Here is a 17,796-nt window from a genome sequence, read left to right as displayed (position 1 = left end):
CCCAAGATCCCAAGAGGAGAATGGAGGAGAAGGGATTGCGGCATGGCCATCCCCCTGGGGGGTGATTTCTCGCTTTCTGTCTCTCTGTCTCTTCTCTGTCTGTGTGGCAAGCACACGCACCCTATAGCGAAAACCTCTCCAAAAAAAAAAAAAATTCTTAAAGGTTACCTAACAAAGGAATCATAACTGGAGCTTACATATCTTATTTTGCTGAGTTTTGTTTTTTTACAGAATTCTTACACTAAGAGACACCTATGATTTTGAAATAAATGTTTGAGAAGAGTACTTCCATTTTTCTAGTTAAAGAATAGTTTTCTTAGATATAAGTTGTAACACAACATAATTAATATGAAGTAGAGTCCCATCCTTAAACATGACGTCAGTCAGAATTTGTTGCTCTTTTAATAAGAATAGTTTACAAAGCACTTTTGAGACACAGATTATTTTCATTTAAATCTTATTGATTTAAGTTTTGGTTGATAAACTCACGTGGTTCAAAGTCAAAAAGTAAAAAGAAAATTAGGTAAAAAGTCATACTCTGTCCCCAGTGACCCATTTCCTCTCCCGAGAGGTAAATGATATTATCAGATTATTGGGTGTGCTTACAGAGACGTTAGTAAACCCTGCTCTGCAATTTTTTTTTTTACCTTTAACTTAATAATTTGAAAAATGACTCCATGTCAGTTTTTTTTAAAAATATACCTTTATTCTTTTGTTAAAGGTGTGTATTCAACTGAGGATATATCCAAATGTATTTGATGTTTTATTTTATTTATTTATTTATTGGAGAGGTTTTTCGCTATAGGGTGCATGCGCTTGCCAGACAGACAGAGAGAGAGAGACAGAGACAGAAAGCGAGAAATCACCCCCCAGGGGGGATGGTCACGCCGCAATTCCTTCTCCTCCATTCTCCTCTCGGGATCTTGGGCACGCACGCACACGCGCCTAGCGTGAGTTTTAAGCCACCGGGTCCGGGACACGAACTGCAGTCGACTATGTGGGAGTCTAGCGACATAGCCATTACTCTAACTGCTGGTTCCCCTGAGGTTTTATTGATAGAGATTTCGACTGTATTCACCCTTTCCTCCTAGACACATTGCTTCTATGAATAGTCTTTTGGACAAACGCTTTTGCAGTTTGGCTAGCTATTGCTGAATTGTCTTCCAAATGGGTTGTATCAATTTATATTCTCACTACCAAGTATGAAACTGTGTAAGCTGGCGGTCCCCAACCTTGGTGCCAGGGACCAGCCTTGTGGAAGACAATCCCTCTAATCTCTCCACAGAGGGGGCAGGGTAAAAAGGGGAGTAGTGGCCCCAGGATGACCCAAGCGTACCACATACACTGTGCACCCCGTCTCCACCACTACCACATTGCAATGCAGTGAAACAAGCACACACAAGGGGGTGTGTGCTCCCATGAGAATCCAGTGCCCACACGGAGACAAGAGGTGGCACCCAGCAGCAATGCCAGCGACAGGGAGCAGCTGCAAGTGCAGGCATAGCCTTACTCACTCACTTGCCACCTCCCCCACACTGGGTGGTGGCCGTGCCTGAAACCAGTCCAGGACTTGGGTTAGAGACCGCTGGTGTTAGCCACAAAGTTCACATGAGAAAAATATTACTTAACTTGGTAAATATTCTGTGTCCCTTGAGACAGGTATTGGAAGTTATGTTAGACTTTAGAGCACATCTTTGAGTGATCCAGCTGAGGAATGTTTATAGCCTGGATCTTAGTTTTCTTTAGTTCCCAAATTGCTTTAAGGTCCAAGAGATCCTTTCCTGATCTTCTCTTTCCGGTCAACATTTCTGCTGGCTCAGGATTGTATTTGGGTCTGTTGTTGCAGCTTCTTCTTCCAGGCCTTCTCCTTCCTGTCTTGTGGCCATAGCCTTGGGCCTTCTAGCCGCAGTTCTTACGAGTCTGCTGATATACCAGTGGATCCTGGGCCAGGGTAAGTGTCTTCAAGCAAAAGTAATCTTTCATTTTTTCCATTTTATATTATAAAAGCAATGTTGCCTAAGAGATCATGTGAAAAGTAAAAGATAGTCTAAGAATATAAAATCACCATATAGCATAATGACTATGTCGCTGGACTCCCATGTAGTCGACCACGGTTTGCGTCCCAGACCTGGTGGCTTAAAACTCACGCCGGGTGCATGTGCATGTGTGCCCACGATCCCGAGAGGAGAACGGAGGAGAAGGGATTGCGGCGTGACCATCCCCCCGGGGGGTGATTTCTCGCTTTCTCTTTTTTCTGTCTGGCGAGTATGTGCGCCCTATAGCAAAAAAAAAAAAAACAAACTAAAAAAAACATTAAAAAAAAAAGAATATGAAATCACCATCTACCACAACGATTTCCTAAATCACCAACTATTTCCAACTTTGAGGAGGTGTCCATATGCATTTGCATGAGTATTTATATATTTTAATTTTTTAGTTTTCAAATTTTTGCTATAGAATACATGCACTTGCCAAAGAGAGACAGAGAGAGAAAGAGAGTGTGAGAGAGAGAGTGAGAAATCACTTCCCATGGGGGATGGCCATGCTACAATCCTTTCTCCTCCATTCTCCTCTTGGGATTTTGGGCACACATGTGCAAGTGCCCAGAGTAATTTTTTTAAGCCTCCGGCTTTGGGATTTGAACTATACAGTTAGCCATGTGGGATCCAGCTACCTTAATCTTGAAGACATCTGCTGGCCCCAGTAGTTATTTATTTTTTAAACAGAATCACAACCAAGTCTTTTAAAAATCTTTGCCACTGTTTTTTTCTTTTTTTTCCCTTTCTTTCCCAGAGCAAGGCTGAGACTGTTTTGATCACATCATGTTTATAATTTTGTGTATTACTTCGTAATTTTATGTTGTGTCAAACATTTTCCTACTTGCTACCACTTACTATCATATTTATCATGATCAGTAAATTATAATATTAAGGGTGTTGAGTCCCACATGATAGAGAAATAATAATTTTATTACACATATTCTGACCTTTTTCCCTTTTAGATGTTTTCACATTTGTAAAAATGAACTTTTTCTAAGTTTAGTTCTTCTGTATTCTTTTTTTTTTTTTGAGAGGTTTTTTTTGCTATAGGGCATGTGTGCTTGCCAGACAGACAGAGAGAGACAGAGAGACAGAAAGCGAGAAATCACCCCCCGGTGGGATGGCCACGCTGCAATCCCTTCTCCTCCATTTTCCTCTTGGGATCTTGGGCACGTATGCACATGGTTCTGGCGTGAGTTCAAGCCATCAGGTCCGGGACTCGAACTGCGGTCAACTACATGGGAGTCCAGCGACATAGCCATTACGCTAACTGCTGGTCCCAGTTCTTCTATATTCTTAAAAAAAAATTTTTTTTAGAGAGATTTCTGCTATAGGGCACATGTGCTCGCTGGAGAAACAGAGAGACAGAAAGACAGAAAGTAAGAAATCACCCCCGGGCAAGAGTTGGCCACCCTGCAATCCCTTCTTCTCCATTCTCCTCTCAGGATTTTGGGCATGCATGCACACACACATGGTGTAAGTTTTTAAGTTGCCGAGTCTGGGACTTGAACTATGTGGGAGTCCAACAACATAACCATTATGCTATCTGCTGGTCCCGAATTCTATATTCTTAAATTCGGTGATCCAGAAGGCTTGCATTTTATTATTCTACAACTTGGAGTTCTAACTTAGGTTAATATTATCAGGGTGCTTGTTGGGGACAGAGTATCCAGAATTAGCATTTTTAAAGTTCGGTCCCAGGTTCTCTACCGCAGACCAAAGCCCTACCTCTGACTGAAAGAGAGTTGCAGGGAAGTTGGGGATTTCTTTCTTTCATTTTTGGCCAGACGGCACTCGTGCTAACCAGAGAGTGACAGAGAGAAGGGAGGGAGAAAGCGTTCTTCAGCCGAAGTCATGTCTCCCTCCTGCTGGGCTCCTGGGCATGCGTGCACGTGTGTGCCTGTGGTGTTTTTTCAGGCGTCTGGGGCTGAGATTCAAGCGACATGGTCAGCCAGGTGGGATCTGGCTCCCTTAGCCACTGGGCCACCGGGCAGGCCCAGGGAGTTGGGAATTCTAACACAAGCTGGATAATACCCTAGCTGAATGGAAAAGGCACATATCTTTAAGGTATGAACTTAGCAACTCGATCTCCAGAATCTGTTTTGATCCTTTGCCAAGACTTACCACAGAAAAAAATCTTTACATAAAAAGGACTTTTCTTACTTTTAAACTCCCAATCTAGAGTAGATAGCCGGTCTAGTCTGCAGCTATAAAGCTACACATTTGCTCATGTGAAACAGTTGCCCCCTGTTGAATTGTGCTTCTTCTGGTGAGTTTATTCAAACATATTAAAATATGATGCAAAAATGTTCCATAGAAATAAAAAATCAATAGGATTATGGAATTTTGGTTGGAATTACTTTGAAAGTTTTTCTTTTAAAGAATTATTTTATTTATCCACTCATTTATTTTAATTTGTCTAGAGAGAGAGAGACTTTCACAGAGAAGGAGAGAAAGTGAGAAAGCAAGCCCCCAGGTCCAAGATTCAAACCATGGTCGGCCGTGTGGGAGTGTCCTGCACCTTAACACCATGCCACCTGCTGGTCCCACATAGCTTTTTGAGTTCTCTTTCATTTTGACAGAACTATTGGGTGGTCAGAAAAGTCATGGTATATTTTTCTATGTGAAAATGCATCATGACTTTTCCAATGACCCAATATATAGTCCAGCCATTTTAAAAGAACAAGGATCCTCTGTATTTAAAAGAGCTCCGTGAAGAGAATTCTTTCACTTTTCACACTTGAGCATCTGACACAGGTCTCTGTCAGAAAAATATTAAAAAAAATTTTTTAATTTTATTTTAGGCCAGAGTGTGCATGTACGGGAGAGAGAGAGACAGAAGGAATAGGAAGTGCCTTCCCCCTAAATGGGGCCTGGTCTGTGGCAATCCTTTTTCCTCCAGTTCTTCATCCTGGACGACTGCGTGCGTGCCTGGTGTTTTTGAAGTCGCCAAGGCTGTGACCAACCCTGGTCAGCCATGTGGGATCTGGCTTCCTCTGGGCGGGGTGTAACTGCTCTGTTATGGAGCATCCCCCGCCCCCCCCCCCCCTTTTTTTTTGGGGGGTTTTGTTTAAACGGCAGAGGTTTTTGCTATAGGGTGCGTGTGCTCGCCAGACAGACAGAGAGAGACATAGAGACAGAAAGCGAGAAATCACCCCCAGAGGGGATGGCCACGCCGCAATCCCTTCTCCTCCATTCTCCTCTCGGGATCCTGGGCAAGCACGCACACGCGCCCGGCGTGAGTTTTAAGCCACCGGGTCCGGGATGCGAACCGCGGTCGACTATGTAGGAGTCCAGCGACATAGCCATTATGCTAACTGCTGGTCCCCCCTGCCCCTTTGAATACGGGGAGGTGACAGATGGTCACATCTGCGATAGTGAAAAGTCCAAACAATCCGTTCTAGCCAACCGTGCTCATTCTGGTCTCTCCTTTTTCTTGTGTACCATGACTGGGTCTCGGGCTGAAGTGAGACACTCGGGATGATGCTGTCGGTTGAAGCAACGTGCGTTCTGCAGCTTCCCGATGTACGCGCTGAGCGGGTACAGACGGCACCCGGGCTGTCGCGGGCACACGCAGTCGTTTTATCTGTGTGTGCATCGTGTGTGCTCCCTCCAGTGGACTGTGCCGTGTTCTGGGCGTGGGCTCCTCATCTCTGACTCCAAGCCAACTGAACCATTTTTCTCCTGTGCGATCCGTCATGGTCACACCCTTACCTAGTGGAGTGTGCACAGTGCCGGAGCTGGGCCTGGTGTGAGACCATGTCCAGTGTGAGGCCATGCACTGTCACGCACTCCTCGAACCAAATCTGAAAGCTGGTTGGACGGGGAAGACGCTGGGACTACTAGGTCCATTCTATCTCTGGTCTCGTGTCCCAGACCGAGTGGTTCTAAAGATGTGAAGCAGGTCCTCTTTCCTTCTAGGCTCAAACTACTCCACTCCCACCAGCTGTGTGAGCTGCCCAGACCACTGGATGAGGTTTGGCAACTACTGCTATTATTTCTCGGTGGAGGAAAAGGACTGGAATTCTAGCCTGGAATTCTGCTTAGCCAGAGACTCCCATCTCCTTATATTCACGGACATCCAGGAAATGGTAAATGCAAACGTTTAGACAATGGAGGTGGTGGTGGTTGTTTTGGTAAATGCTATTCAAATATATCATATATGCTCTTCTTTTTTAAAAAAAGAATGAATTTATTTAATTTCATAAATTATTATTATTACTAAATTAGACCAGCGAGAGAGAGGGAAAGTGAGGAACATAGTCCTCAGGTCCAGGCCTTGAACCCCAGAAGGACATGTGGGAGTCCAGCGCCTTAACTACCATGCCACCTGCCAGCCCTCCTGTACCCTCTTCTGAGGGGCAAAGGGAGCCTGTGATTTTTCTGTCGTCTGTCTTCTCTTGTTCCGCCTCCTCTGCCCTGCCTTCTTCCCTGTCCTCCCTGACTGCTTACTCTCATTCCACCTCAGAACAGCCCTGGATCACCTAGAAACCCAGATGACTATACACGTGCGCATGCGTGCTGGAGACGAAGGATGCTGAGCATTAGAGAGGACCTAGAGCTGAAATCCAGGCTTAATTAAAAGAAGCAGTCCAGCGCGACCAGCAGTTAGCGTAATGGCTATGTCGCTGGACTCCCACGCAGTCGACCGCGGTTTGAGTCCCGGACCCAGTAGCTTAAACTCACGCCGGGCACGTGTGCGTGTGTGCCCAAGATCCCGAGAGGAGAATGGAGGAGAAGGGACTGCAGCATGGCCATCCTCCCTGGAGGGGTGATTTCTCGCTTTCTGTCTCTCTGTCTCTGTCTATCTGGCGAGTGCATGTGCCCTATAGCGAAAAACCTCTCCCCCCACCAAAAAAAAAAGCATTAGGGCCAGAACACAGGGCCAATGACAAGGAGGTAGCAAATTCCTACAGAGCCAGTGGAACTTAAGAGAAAGTATTAATAAACCTATTTTGGGGACCAGCAGTTGGCATAATGGCTATGTCGCTGGACTCCCATGTAGTCAACCACGGTTCAAGTCCCGGACCCGGTGGCTTAAATTCATGCTGGGCGCGTGTGCGTGCGTGCTCAAGATCCCGAGAGGAGAATGGAGGAGAAGGGATTGTGGTGTGGCCATCCCCCCCTGGGGGGTGATTTCTCGCTTTCTGTCTCTCTGACTCTCTGGTGAGCACACGCGCCCTATAGAAAAAAAAAAATCAATAAACCCTATTTTGGAAACAACAGCCAACCAAACTCAGTTCCGCTTACTCCGCAGTAGAGGCAGGATCCTGGAAAGTAAAGAAAGAAAGGGAGGACAAAAGAGAGAGATCCAGGGATGAAGAGATCATGGCAAAGGCTATAGGGTCTTTTCTGAAAGTGCTTTTCCTTCAGCCACCGGCATTCAGTAAGTCCCAGACTGAAAGCATGTCTGCAAAGTTGAGATGAAAGAAGGAAACGGTGTGAGTGCGCGTGGGCGTGGGCGTGGGCGTGGGCGTGGGCGTGGGCGTGGGCGTGTGCCTGTGCGAAACCTTAAGCACCTTGCAGAGCTGGGCTGGCAGGGCTACACTTCGTAGGGGGCGCAGAGCCTTCCTGTCCATCAGCCGCCTCGAGTGAGAGCCAAATCCCAGCCTGTGAACTTCGCAGGGCGTACAAGTGCTTGGCCTCCTCTGGTCACCTCGTACAGAAGTCAGATTCTAATCTGTCAGCATAAAGAAAACGAGGTCCTAGTCTGTTTTGTATGCTCCTTTTATGTTGATATTTGGGCACTGACCCTGCTTTCTGTTCTGTTTGGGGTAGAATCAAGTTACAGGGAACAGATTATTACCAAGCCAGCGCATTGCTGTTTTGAATATTGGTCAGATGGCGGTTTTCGACAGGTACAAAGATACTTCTCATGTTTTGAAACGATATGAATGTGAGAAAATGACTTAATACACACCGTTATGACGTGCATTGTATATTTTGACCTATTGAATAATCATTTTCATCTATAGATTAAAGATTTTGAATGACTTCAGTATAATTGGATTTTTGCCTTTGAGAGGTCCTAAAGTGGAACTAGACTGCACTGTTTGAGGTAATTCTGATAATATGTATTCCAGTAATCTGGTTGGTCCTTAATACAATTTAACTTGGACAAATTTATTCTAGTTAAGCCATAAGAACCAATGTGGGGGACCAGCAGGTGGTGTGGCAGTTAAGGTGCTGGGCACTCCGACATGGCTGACCACGGTTCTAGTCCTGAAACTGGTGGCTTGTTTTCTCATTTTCTCACTCTCTCTCTGGTCAAATTAAAGTAAATGAATGAATAAATAAAATGAAATAAATCATTCTTTAAAAAAATTAAAAAAAAAAGAACCAATGTGTAAACTTGTTTGGATTAAATAATTTTTCTATGTAAAAAGAATTCAGTTATTTTAACATCCCTTGGGTTTCCAGAGACATAATTACTCTAAAGCAGCTGGGAAGAACCTATAGTCTTGGGACCGGCAGGTGGCGTGGTGGTTAAGGTGCTGGACTCCCACATGGCTGGCTGTGGTTCGAGTCCCGGACCTGGCAGCTTGCTTTCTCACTTTTCCTCTCTCTCTCTTTCCCCCTGTCCCTCTCTGGTCAAATTTAATATTAATTAAATAAATAAAGTTAAATAAAATAATTCTTTAAAAGAAAAGAACCCATACTCTCTAACTTTATATAACTTCTTATTGTAAGAAAAGATGAAGGCATCTCGAGTCTTGTTTTCTGCCAAAGATCACTGGTTCGTTTGAAATTCCGGATAGACATTAAACTTCCACCTCTGAGAGGGGCTTTCCCATTATGTCTTCCCTCAGTTAGATAACAGAACCATGTGGCCCATCCATTAGGCATGCCATTTTAATTTTATGACCTCTGCTAACAATAGCTTTTTAAAAATAGTATTTATTTATTATTATTATTTAATTTGACCAGAGAGATTCAGAGAGAGAGAAGGAGAGTGAGAAAGCAAGCTGCCAGGTCCAGGACTTGAACCACGGGCAGCCATGTGGGAGTCCAGCACCTTAACCACCACGCCACCTGCCGGCCCCAACAATAGCTCTGTTTTCTGGACTCCGTGGCAGCAATGCTCTCCTGGTTCTGCTGTAGCTGCTTCTGGGGCCGTGAGCTGACCGAAGTCCAAGCAGAAGTGAGGAACGGGCTGGAAACGCTGCTGTGCGGGAGCTGCTAGCCCGGAGCCGTGACTCATAACGCGAGGCACTGCCTCAGAAAACTGGGGCATGGCAGCTCCTCCACGTGACCCACGCGGCAGTGAGGGGTGAGGAAGGAAAGCGCTGAGGCAGAGGATGTGGGCGAGCTGGAGGTGCTGCTGTTTCTCACAGGTCCTCCGGGCAATAGAGGGGTGTTGGAAGAAATTTTGTCCTTCCTTTTTTTTTACCCACCAAGATCCTGCCTCCACTGCTAAGTGAACAGTTAGACCAGGTGTTCCTTAGCTTTCTTTCTTCCTTTCTTCCTTTCTCTCTCTCTTTTTTTTTTTTTTTTTTTTTTTTTTAGGTTTTTGCTATAGGCTGCATGTGTTTGCCAGAGAGGAGAAAGAAGACAGAAAGTGAGAAATCACCTCCCCTCACCCCTCAGGGGGTGGCCATGCTGCAATCCCTTCTTCTCTATTCTCCTTTCTGGATTTTGGGCACCCATGCACACGTTCCTGGCATGATTTTAGTTACTGGGGTTGGGATTTGAACCACCTTCCACCATGTGGGAATCCAGTTCCCTTAAGCACCATGCCACCTGCTGACCTGACCAGCCGTTATTTCTACAACAGGTTTATGTTCTAGGAAGGCCCTCTGGTTCAAGTGAGCACTGGAGGGAGTAGACGGGCCTGCTAGATTTAACCGTTACCACAGAGACATGCTACTTCAGACATTCCTGTGGGCTTTTGCTTAATTCTCTGACGGAATTCCTTTTCTCACTCCCGCTTTTGTCACATCCTCTAGAAACACATGGACTCATACCGGATCTATTGCGTCTCTTGCACTGATGGTGTTATTTATTTTTCTCTTGGCAAGATCTACGTACTATTTTGAGACATGCATGATGTTTCTAATATCATACTTGGGTCTGAGGAGCTGCCAAAAATGTGTGTGCGTATGTGTGTGTGTGTTGCTGCTTAAACTCTGGTGGCTGTTTCTGTGAATAATTGAGAGGCAAAGCAAAGGGGAGAAACAGTTATTTATCTGTGTGTGCGCACAAGGAGTGGCTGAGAGCCAACAAGTTGATAACCAATTCTTAGAACAGGAATTTCTAGCTTGTTACAGACCGTTACACTTCTCGGTTATCTGGTGTTATCTATAACACAATTTAGCTAGCTTAATGTTGTTTCTACCCTCATGATTTTCCCAAAATTGTTCTGTGCATCTGTTGTTTTCACATAACATGATTTTTTCCTCTCTCTCTCTCTCTCTCTTTTTTTTTTTTTTTTGAGAGGTTTTTGCTATAGAGTGCATGCACTCGCCAGAAAGAAAGAGACAGAGAGACAGAAAGTGAGAAATCACCCCCCAGGGGGGATGGCCATGCCGTAATCCCTTCTCCTCCATTCTCCTCTCAGGATCTTGGGCACGCACGCACACGCGCCCGGTCCTTTCACATGACATCTGTGAACCTGTTTTTGTTTTTATGGTGACATTGAATCTGTTAACTCAGAGTTGTGACATACATTGCTGGATTAAGGGACACCACAACATCTTTTGTTTAAATTATACAGTAGCACAACAATCTGAACATCTGTGAGTAACTGTTATGATAAATGATAACATTATTACAATTTTCCCAGTTTAACCTGCTACCTCGTGTCCCTTGGGCCAACATTTCCCCCCTTCAGATTTTTCACCTGCAACCTCCCTCGCTCCTGTTGCGTTCTTGCCACTGGTCTGCAGTGAGTGGCTTAAGTTTCTTTCTCTATCAAACAGGCTTATGTATGACCTTGTTTGTTCACAATAGTGGCAGGTTACAGTAGTTGCACCAGTGAACCTTTAAAGTATAAGAAAGAGAAATAAAGTAAATACGGGGTTAACACTGTTTGTTTGTTGTTTCTGTTACATGCATGCTATACAGGTCTGTTAATACTTTTCAGTGTGGTACTCCATTGGTGGCGACTACTACTGGCCAATTAGGTTGTCATATGCTAGAGGTTACAAGCCTGTGAGGGGATTTCAAAAAGTTCATGCAAAAACGGACCGAAAGTGAATTATTTTGGTTCTTTTTCATAGTACACATGTTCCACGAACTTGTCGAAGTCCTTGCATACAAAAAATACCTCTCCTAGGCTATTGAGTTGCTGGTTAAAATGTGGTGGCTGTCTTTCTTGCTAATTAAGTAACTAATTAATTTTTCAGTTTGTGTGATAGGGCACGTGTGCTTGCCGGAGAGAGAGAGAAACAGAGACAGAGAGATAGAAAGTGAGAAATTACCCCCTGGGGAGGATGGCCATGCTACAATCCCTTCTCCTCCATTCTCCTCTCAGGATTTTGGGGATGCTCATACTTAAACACAGCGTGATTCTCAGGCTGTGGGATCCGGGCCTGAACCATGTAGCTGGCCATGTGGGATCCAGTGCCTTAACCTTAATACCACCTGCTGGCCGAAAGTGGTCATCTTTTGTAAGATATATATAAATACAGTCCACCTGCTATCTTAGACTGTTATAGAAAAATATGCAGTAATAATAGTAAATATTATAAATAAATAATGTGTTGCACATGTGCTGTGTGCCAGGGGTTTTAAATATGTTATTTTTTTAAAAGAATTATTTTAGTTAACTGTATTTATTTATTTATTTTAATTTGACCAGAGAGGGACTGAGTGAGAGCAAGAGAGAGAGAGAGAGAAAGTGAGAAAGCAAGCCCCCAGGTCCGGGACTTGAACTACGGCTAGCCATGTGGACGTCCAGTGCACTTAACCACCAAACTGCCTGCTGGCCCTGAGGTACGTTATTCTTTTCATTTCATTTGTTATTATTGTTTATTTTAAAATGTGATCAGAGAGAGACAGAGAGAGATAGAGAAAGGGAAAGTGAGAAAGCCAGATCTGGGAAAGTCGCCAGATCTGGGACTCGAACCACTACAGCCATGTGGAAGTCCTGTGCCTCAACCACAACTCCACCTGCCAGCCCCTATGTATGCTATTCTTAATCTTCACTGCAATTTTGCTAAGCAGAATTCAACACCTGCATTTTATTGATGACTGGCTGTGGGAGAGACCAGACCTTAACCACCATACCACCTGCTGGTCCCTAAACTGATTTATTTATTATTTTCTTTTTTAATGTGTGTATGAGATAGAGTGAGTACAGAGAGAAAGAGAGATAAGAAAAATTCTTTCCTTTATTCAAGTTAGGGTGTGTGTGCATGCACATGCGGGAGGGCAGGGAGAGACAAGCACCTTCCATAGGTGTGGTCATGCCACGGCCTCAGCCTTCGGTCTCCAGCCCATCATCGTCAGTATGTGCGGGCGTTCCCGGTGTGTTTCAGGTTGCTATAGGGCGCATGCATTCGTCAGAAATTCAGAGACAGACAGAGAGACAGAAAGGGAGAAATCACCCCCTGGGGGGCATGGCCACACCGCAGTCCCTTCTCCTCCATTCTCCTCTTGGGATCTTGGGCATGCATGCACACATGGCCGCATGAATTTAGGCCACTGGGTCCAGGACTCGAACCACAGTCGACTACATGGGAGTCCAGTGACATAGCCATTATGCCAACTATTGGTCCTACAGTGTGTTTCAGGTTGACCAGGCTGGGGACTCAAACTAGGTGTCATGTGGGATCCAGCTTCTCTCTTTCTCTCCTTTAATTTGCCTGAGGGCATTTGTGCTTGCCAGAGAGAGAGAGAGAGAGAGAGAGAGAGAGAGAGAGAGAGAGAGAGAAAGAAAGCACTCCCTACATGGGATAGTCATACCGCAATCCCTTCTCCTCCATTTCTCTCTCCTTTTGGAATTTTGGGCACACACACACCTGCCTAGTGTAGTTTTCAAGCTCCAGTTCTGGAACTTAAACTGTGCAGCTGACTGTATGGGATCCAGCTGCCCTAACCAGCAGGCCACAGCTGGCCTTCAGCTTCTCCTTGAGTAGCGCATGACAGCTGTGCCATGGAACTGGCCCAAGACAGATATTTTGTCTGCGTCTTGCCAAGTTGAACTCTCCCACCACAGGTGCCCATACCTGGCCTGTTCAGGTTGGGTCAGGAACTAAACCCAGGCTCCCACATGGCCCAGCCACCCCAGTCACCATGCAGCTGTGCCCTTCCAGGCTCCCACATGGCCTCAGCCACCATGCAGCTGTGCCCTTCCAGGCTCCCACGTGGCCTCAGCCACCATGTAGCTGCGCTCTCCTGCTTCTGCCACTGTGGCTGCACCCTCCTGAACTTTTTAGACCATCTTTTGTGTATTTAGAGTTTACATCCAATTCTATCCAGGGTCCCCTCTTTAGACACTGCAATATACACACTGGTACGATGTCACTTTTTCTGCATATTTTAAATCAGATAATAGAATTTGGGCTTCCTTTTGACCAGAACCGCCATCTTCCAGTAATTCACCAAAATGATGAACACAAAGGGGAAGAGGTGAGGCACCGGATATATGTTCTCGAGGGCTTTTAGAAAACATGGAGTGGTTCCTTTGGCAACATCTATGAGAACCTATAAGAAAGGTGACATTGTAGACATCAAGGAATGGGCACTGTGCAAAAAGGAAGGCCCTACACGTGACCATGGCCAAACTGGAAGAGTCTACAGTGTTACCCAGCATGCTGTTGGCATTGTTGTGAACAAACAAGTTAAGGGCGAGATTCCTGCCAAGAGAATCAATGTGCGTATTGAGCATATGACGCATTCTAAGAGTAGAGAGAGCTTCCTAAAACGTGTGAAGGAAAATGACCAGAAAAAGAAAGAAGCGACCTGGGTTCCACTGGGGCGCCAGCCTGCTCCACCCAGAGAAGCCATGGTGTGAGAACCAAGGGAAAGGAGCCTGAGCTACTGGAACCTATTCCCTATGAATTCATGGCATGATGGGTGTTAAAAATAAACTAAACTATGGTCTATACAAAAAAAGAAAAAAAGAAAGAATTTGGGTTCTTTCAACACTCATGAGTATCCTTCGCTAATTTTTTTACCCTCTTTAACTCTCAAGTTCATGTCCAAAGTGAAGCTAAAACTTCCTGGCATTGTTATAAATATTACAAGTAGGCATCGCTTTATTTTAGTCTTTCTTCTTTTCTGCTTTGACTAATTCTCCCTGATAGACAGTGAAGCCCAGAGTCAAAATAACTGGCTTTGCTCCTCTGTCTCCCAAGGCATGGAATTTCAGCAAACTATGGATTACCGAGTAAATGGTGACTTGGTCAACTGGGTACTTCATTTATGAGAAAATCTGAGATGAGGTGTCAGAGGACTGGAAGAAATGCCTGGAAACACAGGGCGGTAGGGGAATGGTTTTGCTCTGGCAGTCTGTATGGTCTGGGAATGCGTGTGCCTTTTTTCCACCTTCCTCTATAGTCAGATCGAGCAGCACTATGAGCTTCATACCAACGCGTGGGTGTGGTAGGTGAGGATAGCACTCATTTTTTTAAAGCGTAAATTGTGGTAAAATGTGCATAACATAAAATGTCACAGCTTAACTGTTTCTAAATGGCATTAAGTACGTTCGCATTGTTGTGCAACTAAAACTACTGTAGTCTTCAGGACTTTCTCATCTTCATAAGCGGAAACCCTGTACCCACTAGGCTGTACTACCCAGTCTCCTTTCCTCCAGCCCTGATAAATACTGTGAAGGTACCCTGTCTTTTTTTCTTTTTTCTTTCTTTCTTTCTTTCTTCCTTCCTTTCTTTCTTTCTTTCTTTCTTTCTTTCTTTCTTCCTTTTTTTTACGCTTTTGCCATAGGGTGTGTGCCATCACTGGACAGAGATAGAGACAGTGAGAGGGAAAGTGAGAAATCACTCCCTGGTGGGATAGGGTGGGATGGCCATGCTATAGTCCCTTCTCCTCCGTTCTCCTCCTGGGATTTTGGGCATGCACGCGTACGCACCCAGCATGATTTACAAGCTGCCTGGTCTGGGACTAGAACTACAGTTGGCCATGTGTGAGTCCAGCGACATAACCACTACACCAGTCGTCGTCTCTGAATGTGTCCTGTCTCTCTGTGTCTAGCTTATTTCACTTAGAAAAATGCTTTGGGACCAGCAGTTAGCGTAATGGTTATGTTGCTGGACTCCCATGTAGCTGATTGCGGTTCGAGTCCGGGACCTGGTGGCTTAAACTCACGCTGGGCACGTGTGTGTGTGTGCCCAAGATCCTCAGAGGAGAATGGAGGGGAAGGGATTGCGGTGTGGCTGTCCCCTCTGGAGGGTGATTTCTCCCTTTCTGTCTCTCTGTCTCTGTCTTCCTGGCAAGGGCACATGCCCTATAGCAAAAACCTCTCCAAAAAAGAGAAAAATGCTTTCAAGTTTCATTCATGTTGTATGTATCAGAATTATGGCTGAATAATACCCTATTATATGGATATACTACATTTTCTTCAATTATTTATCCATTGACAGACACTTGGGAAGCTTCCACCTTCCAGTTATTGATAATCATTATATTATAAACAGGAATATACATATGTTGATAGACTTTTTCTTTTTTTCACACTCTTTGAATTTTTTTTTTTTAGGTACAACCTTTTTTTTAAAGAATTATTTTTTAACTTTATTTATTTATATTTTAAAATTTGACCAGAGAGGGACAGAGTGAGAGAAAGAGTGGGAAATTGAGAAAACAAGCTGCAGGTCTGGGACTTGAACCACAGTCAGACATGTGGGAGTCCAGCACCCTTAATCACCATGCCACCTGCCAGCTCCTGAATTCTTTTATTTTAGAGAGTCTTATTGTGTCCTCATCCTCTTGCCTCAGCCTTCCAAGTAGCTGGGACCAGATGTGCACCACTTCATCCCCCTTTTAGGGCAGGCTGGGACTCAAACCCAAGCCTCCCATGTGGCTACTGCCTGCCAAGTAGCAGTGTCTAGCAGGCCTGCACTATAGTGACTGGGCCTCACAATCTTTTAAAGAGAACAATAAAAGATGCTTTGCAAACATGGGTTTTTATTTTTAGTATTTGTCTACTTACACAAAATTATGGGGAAACTTTTTATCAATATTAAATTCTAGTCATTTGCAGCCTGTTGAATTTTCCTTTGAAATTTCTGAATGTATCTGCTTGTTTTTATGTGATGGTAATCAATGTGCATATACAGGATATCAGGAAAGTTTGACAACATAAGACACACTTTTTTTCTTGAATTATTTATTTAATTTCATTCACTAGAATTATTTTGCAATTTGGTATAGGACACATGCACTCATGAGAGACGAGAGAGAGAGAGAGAGAGAGAGTGTTAGAAAGCAAGCTGCCAGGTCCAGAACTTGAACTGTGGTTGGTCATGTGAGAGTCCAGCATCTTAACCAGCATGGCATCTGCTGGCCCCAAGTTCATTGTATTATTAAAAGAAAAAAGTTATTTATTTACATTTTCTCACATACATTTACTTTACATATCAAAGAACATACTCCATAGTTCTTGAGAGTTAATAGACAACTTTAAGATTTAAAAAAAAAAACGGAATTTTAAAGATAACTTTCAAAATATTTGTTATAATATTGCTTGTGACTCTATAACAGAGCCTGTGTGGTTTTAAATAATTTTGCAAAAATATTTACACATCAACTCCTCAGACCGTTGAAACGCAAACACCCAGCACGTAATTCACACATGAACCTTCTCTATTCAATTCTGCCTACCAAGCGTTCTGTGGTTTACCGTCTGCTAGCAAAGAGAAGACTTCTTCCTTCAAAGTTTCCTCAAGTTTATCCTCTGGTGTGGTTGCTCTGTTGCAATCTCTACTGATTACAATGCTGGGCTGAAAAAGTCCAGGTTATTTTATGGTATGAATTCTTTCCTGTGGCTTCTCAAATCCTCTCTGCCAGGTAGAACTGTTCATGGTGCCAGACAACGTCTCCAAGAGCTTCTGTTGGCTTTCTTAAGACCTACCTTAATTCCAGTTTTCTGGTCATATCTTCAGATGTGACACTCCAGTCAAAGCCCTGGCAATTACAAATATTTCCAATTTCTGATGCAAGGCAACAGGTATTATTGAACTTTTGCAAATAACCCTCCCACCACAAAATAAGAATACTCACAAATATTTCCCAGTTCCAGAAGGGTCAGGAAGGGAGAAAAATTTATGTTTCAATTAAAAAAAAACAAACAAGCAAAAAATATTTTTTTTTAACAAATTGTCAAACCTACCAATAGCTCAATAAAAAACAAAATCCTTAAATCTGGAAAAGAAAGCACAATTAAAAAACCAGTGCTTTTAGAGATAGGGAGAAGTACTATAATTATTGGAGATCTCAACACCCCATTATCTCCTATAGACAGATCTTCTAGACAGAAAATAAATAGAGAGATACAGGACTTAAATGATACTATAAATGGAATGGGCTGGACAGATATCTATAGAACTTTCCACCCTACATCCACAACATATACATTTTTCTCACCCCGACATGGAACCTTTTCAAAGATAGATCATATATTAGGACACAAATCAAGCCTTTACAGATTAAAAGGCATAGAAACTGTACCCAGCATCTTCTCTGACCATGATGGAATTAAACTCAAGATTAATTTCAAGAAACAACCCCAAAAATACATGAACACATGGAAACTGAACAACCTACTTCTGAATGACTTCTTCACTACTGAAGAAATTAA

At 43.9% G+C, this 17,796-nt stretch overlaps 1 protein-coding gene across 1 annotated transcript in view; it reads left to right on the top strand.

Annotated features, from left to right (window-relative positions):
• KLRG1 (killer cell lectin like receptor G1) overlaps window positions 1-17,796 on the top strand; it is a 31,773-nt gene that overhangs the window by 2,316 nt on the left and 11,661 nt on the right. The window contains exons 2-3 of the mRNA XM_006164871.2: window positions 1,847-1,951; window positions 5,961-6,130. Of these exons, the coding sequence (XP_006164933.2) occupies window positions 1,847-1,951; window positions 5,961-6,130 (275 nt within the window). The remainder of the gene's footprint in view (window positions 1-1,846; window positions 1,952-5,960; window positions 6,131-17,796) is intronic.

This window comes from Tupaia chinensis, unplaced genomic scaffold (genome assembly GCF_000334495.1).
Source record: "Tupaia chinensis unplaced genomic scaffold, TupChi_1.0 Scaffold143747_1, whole genome shotgun sequence".
Taxonomy (NCBI): domain Eukaryota; kingdom Metazoa; phylum Chordata; class Mammalia; order Scandentia; family Tupaiidae; genus Tupaia; species Tupaia belangeri.
This window is presented reverse-complemented; position numbering and strand designations above follow the sequence as displayed.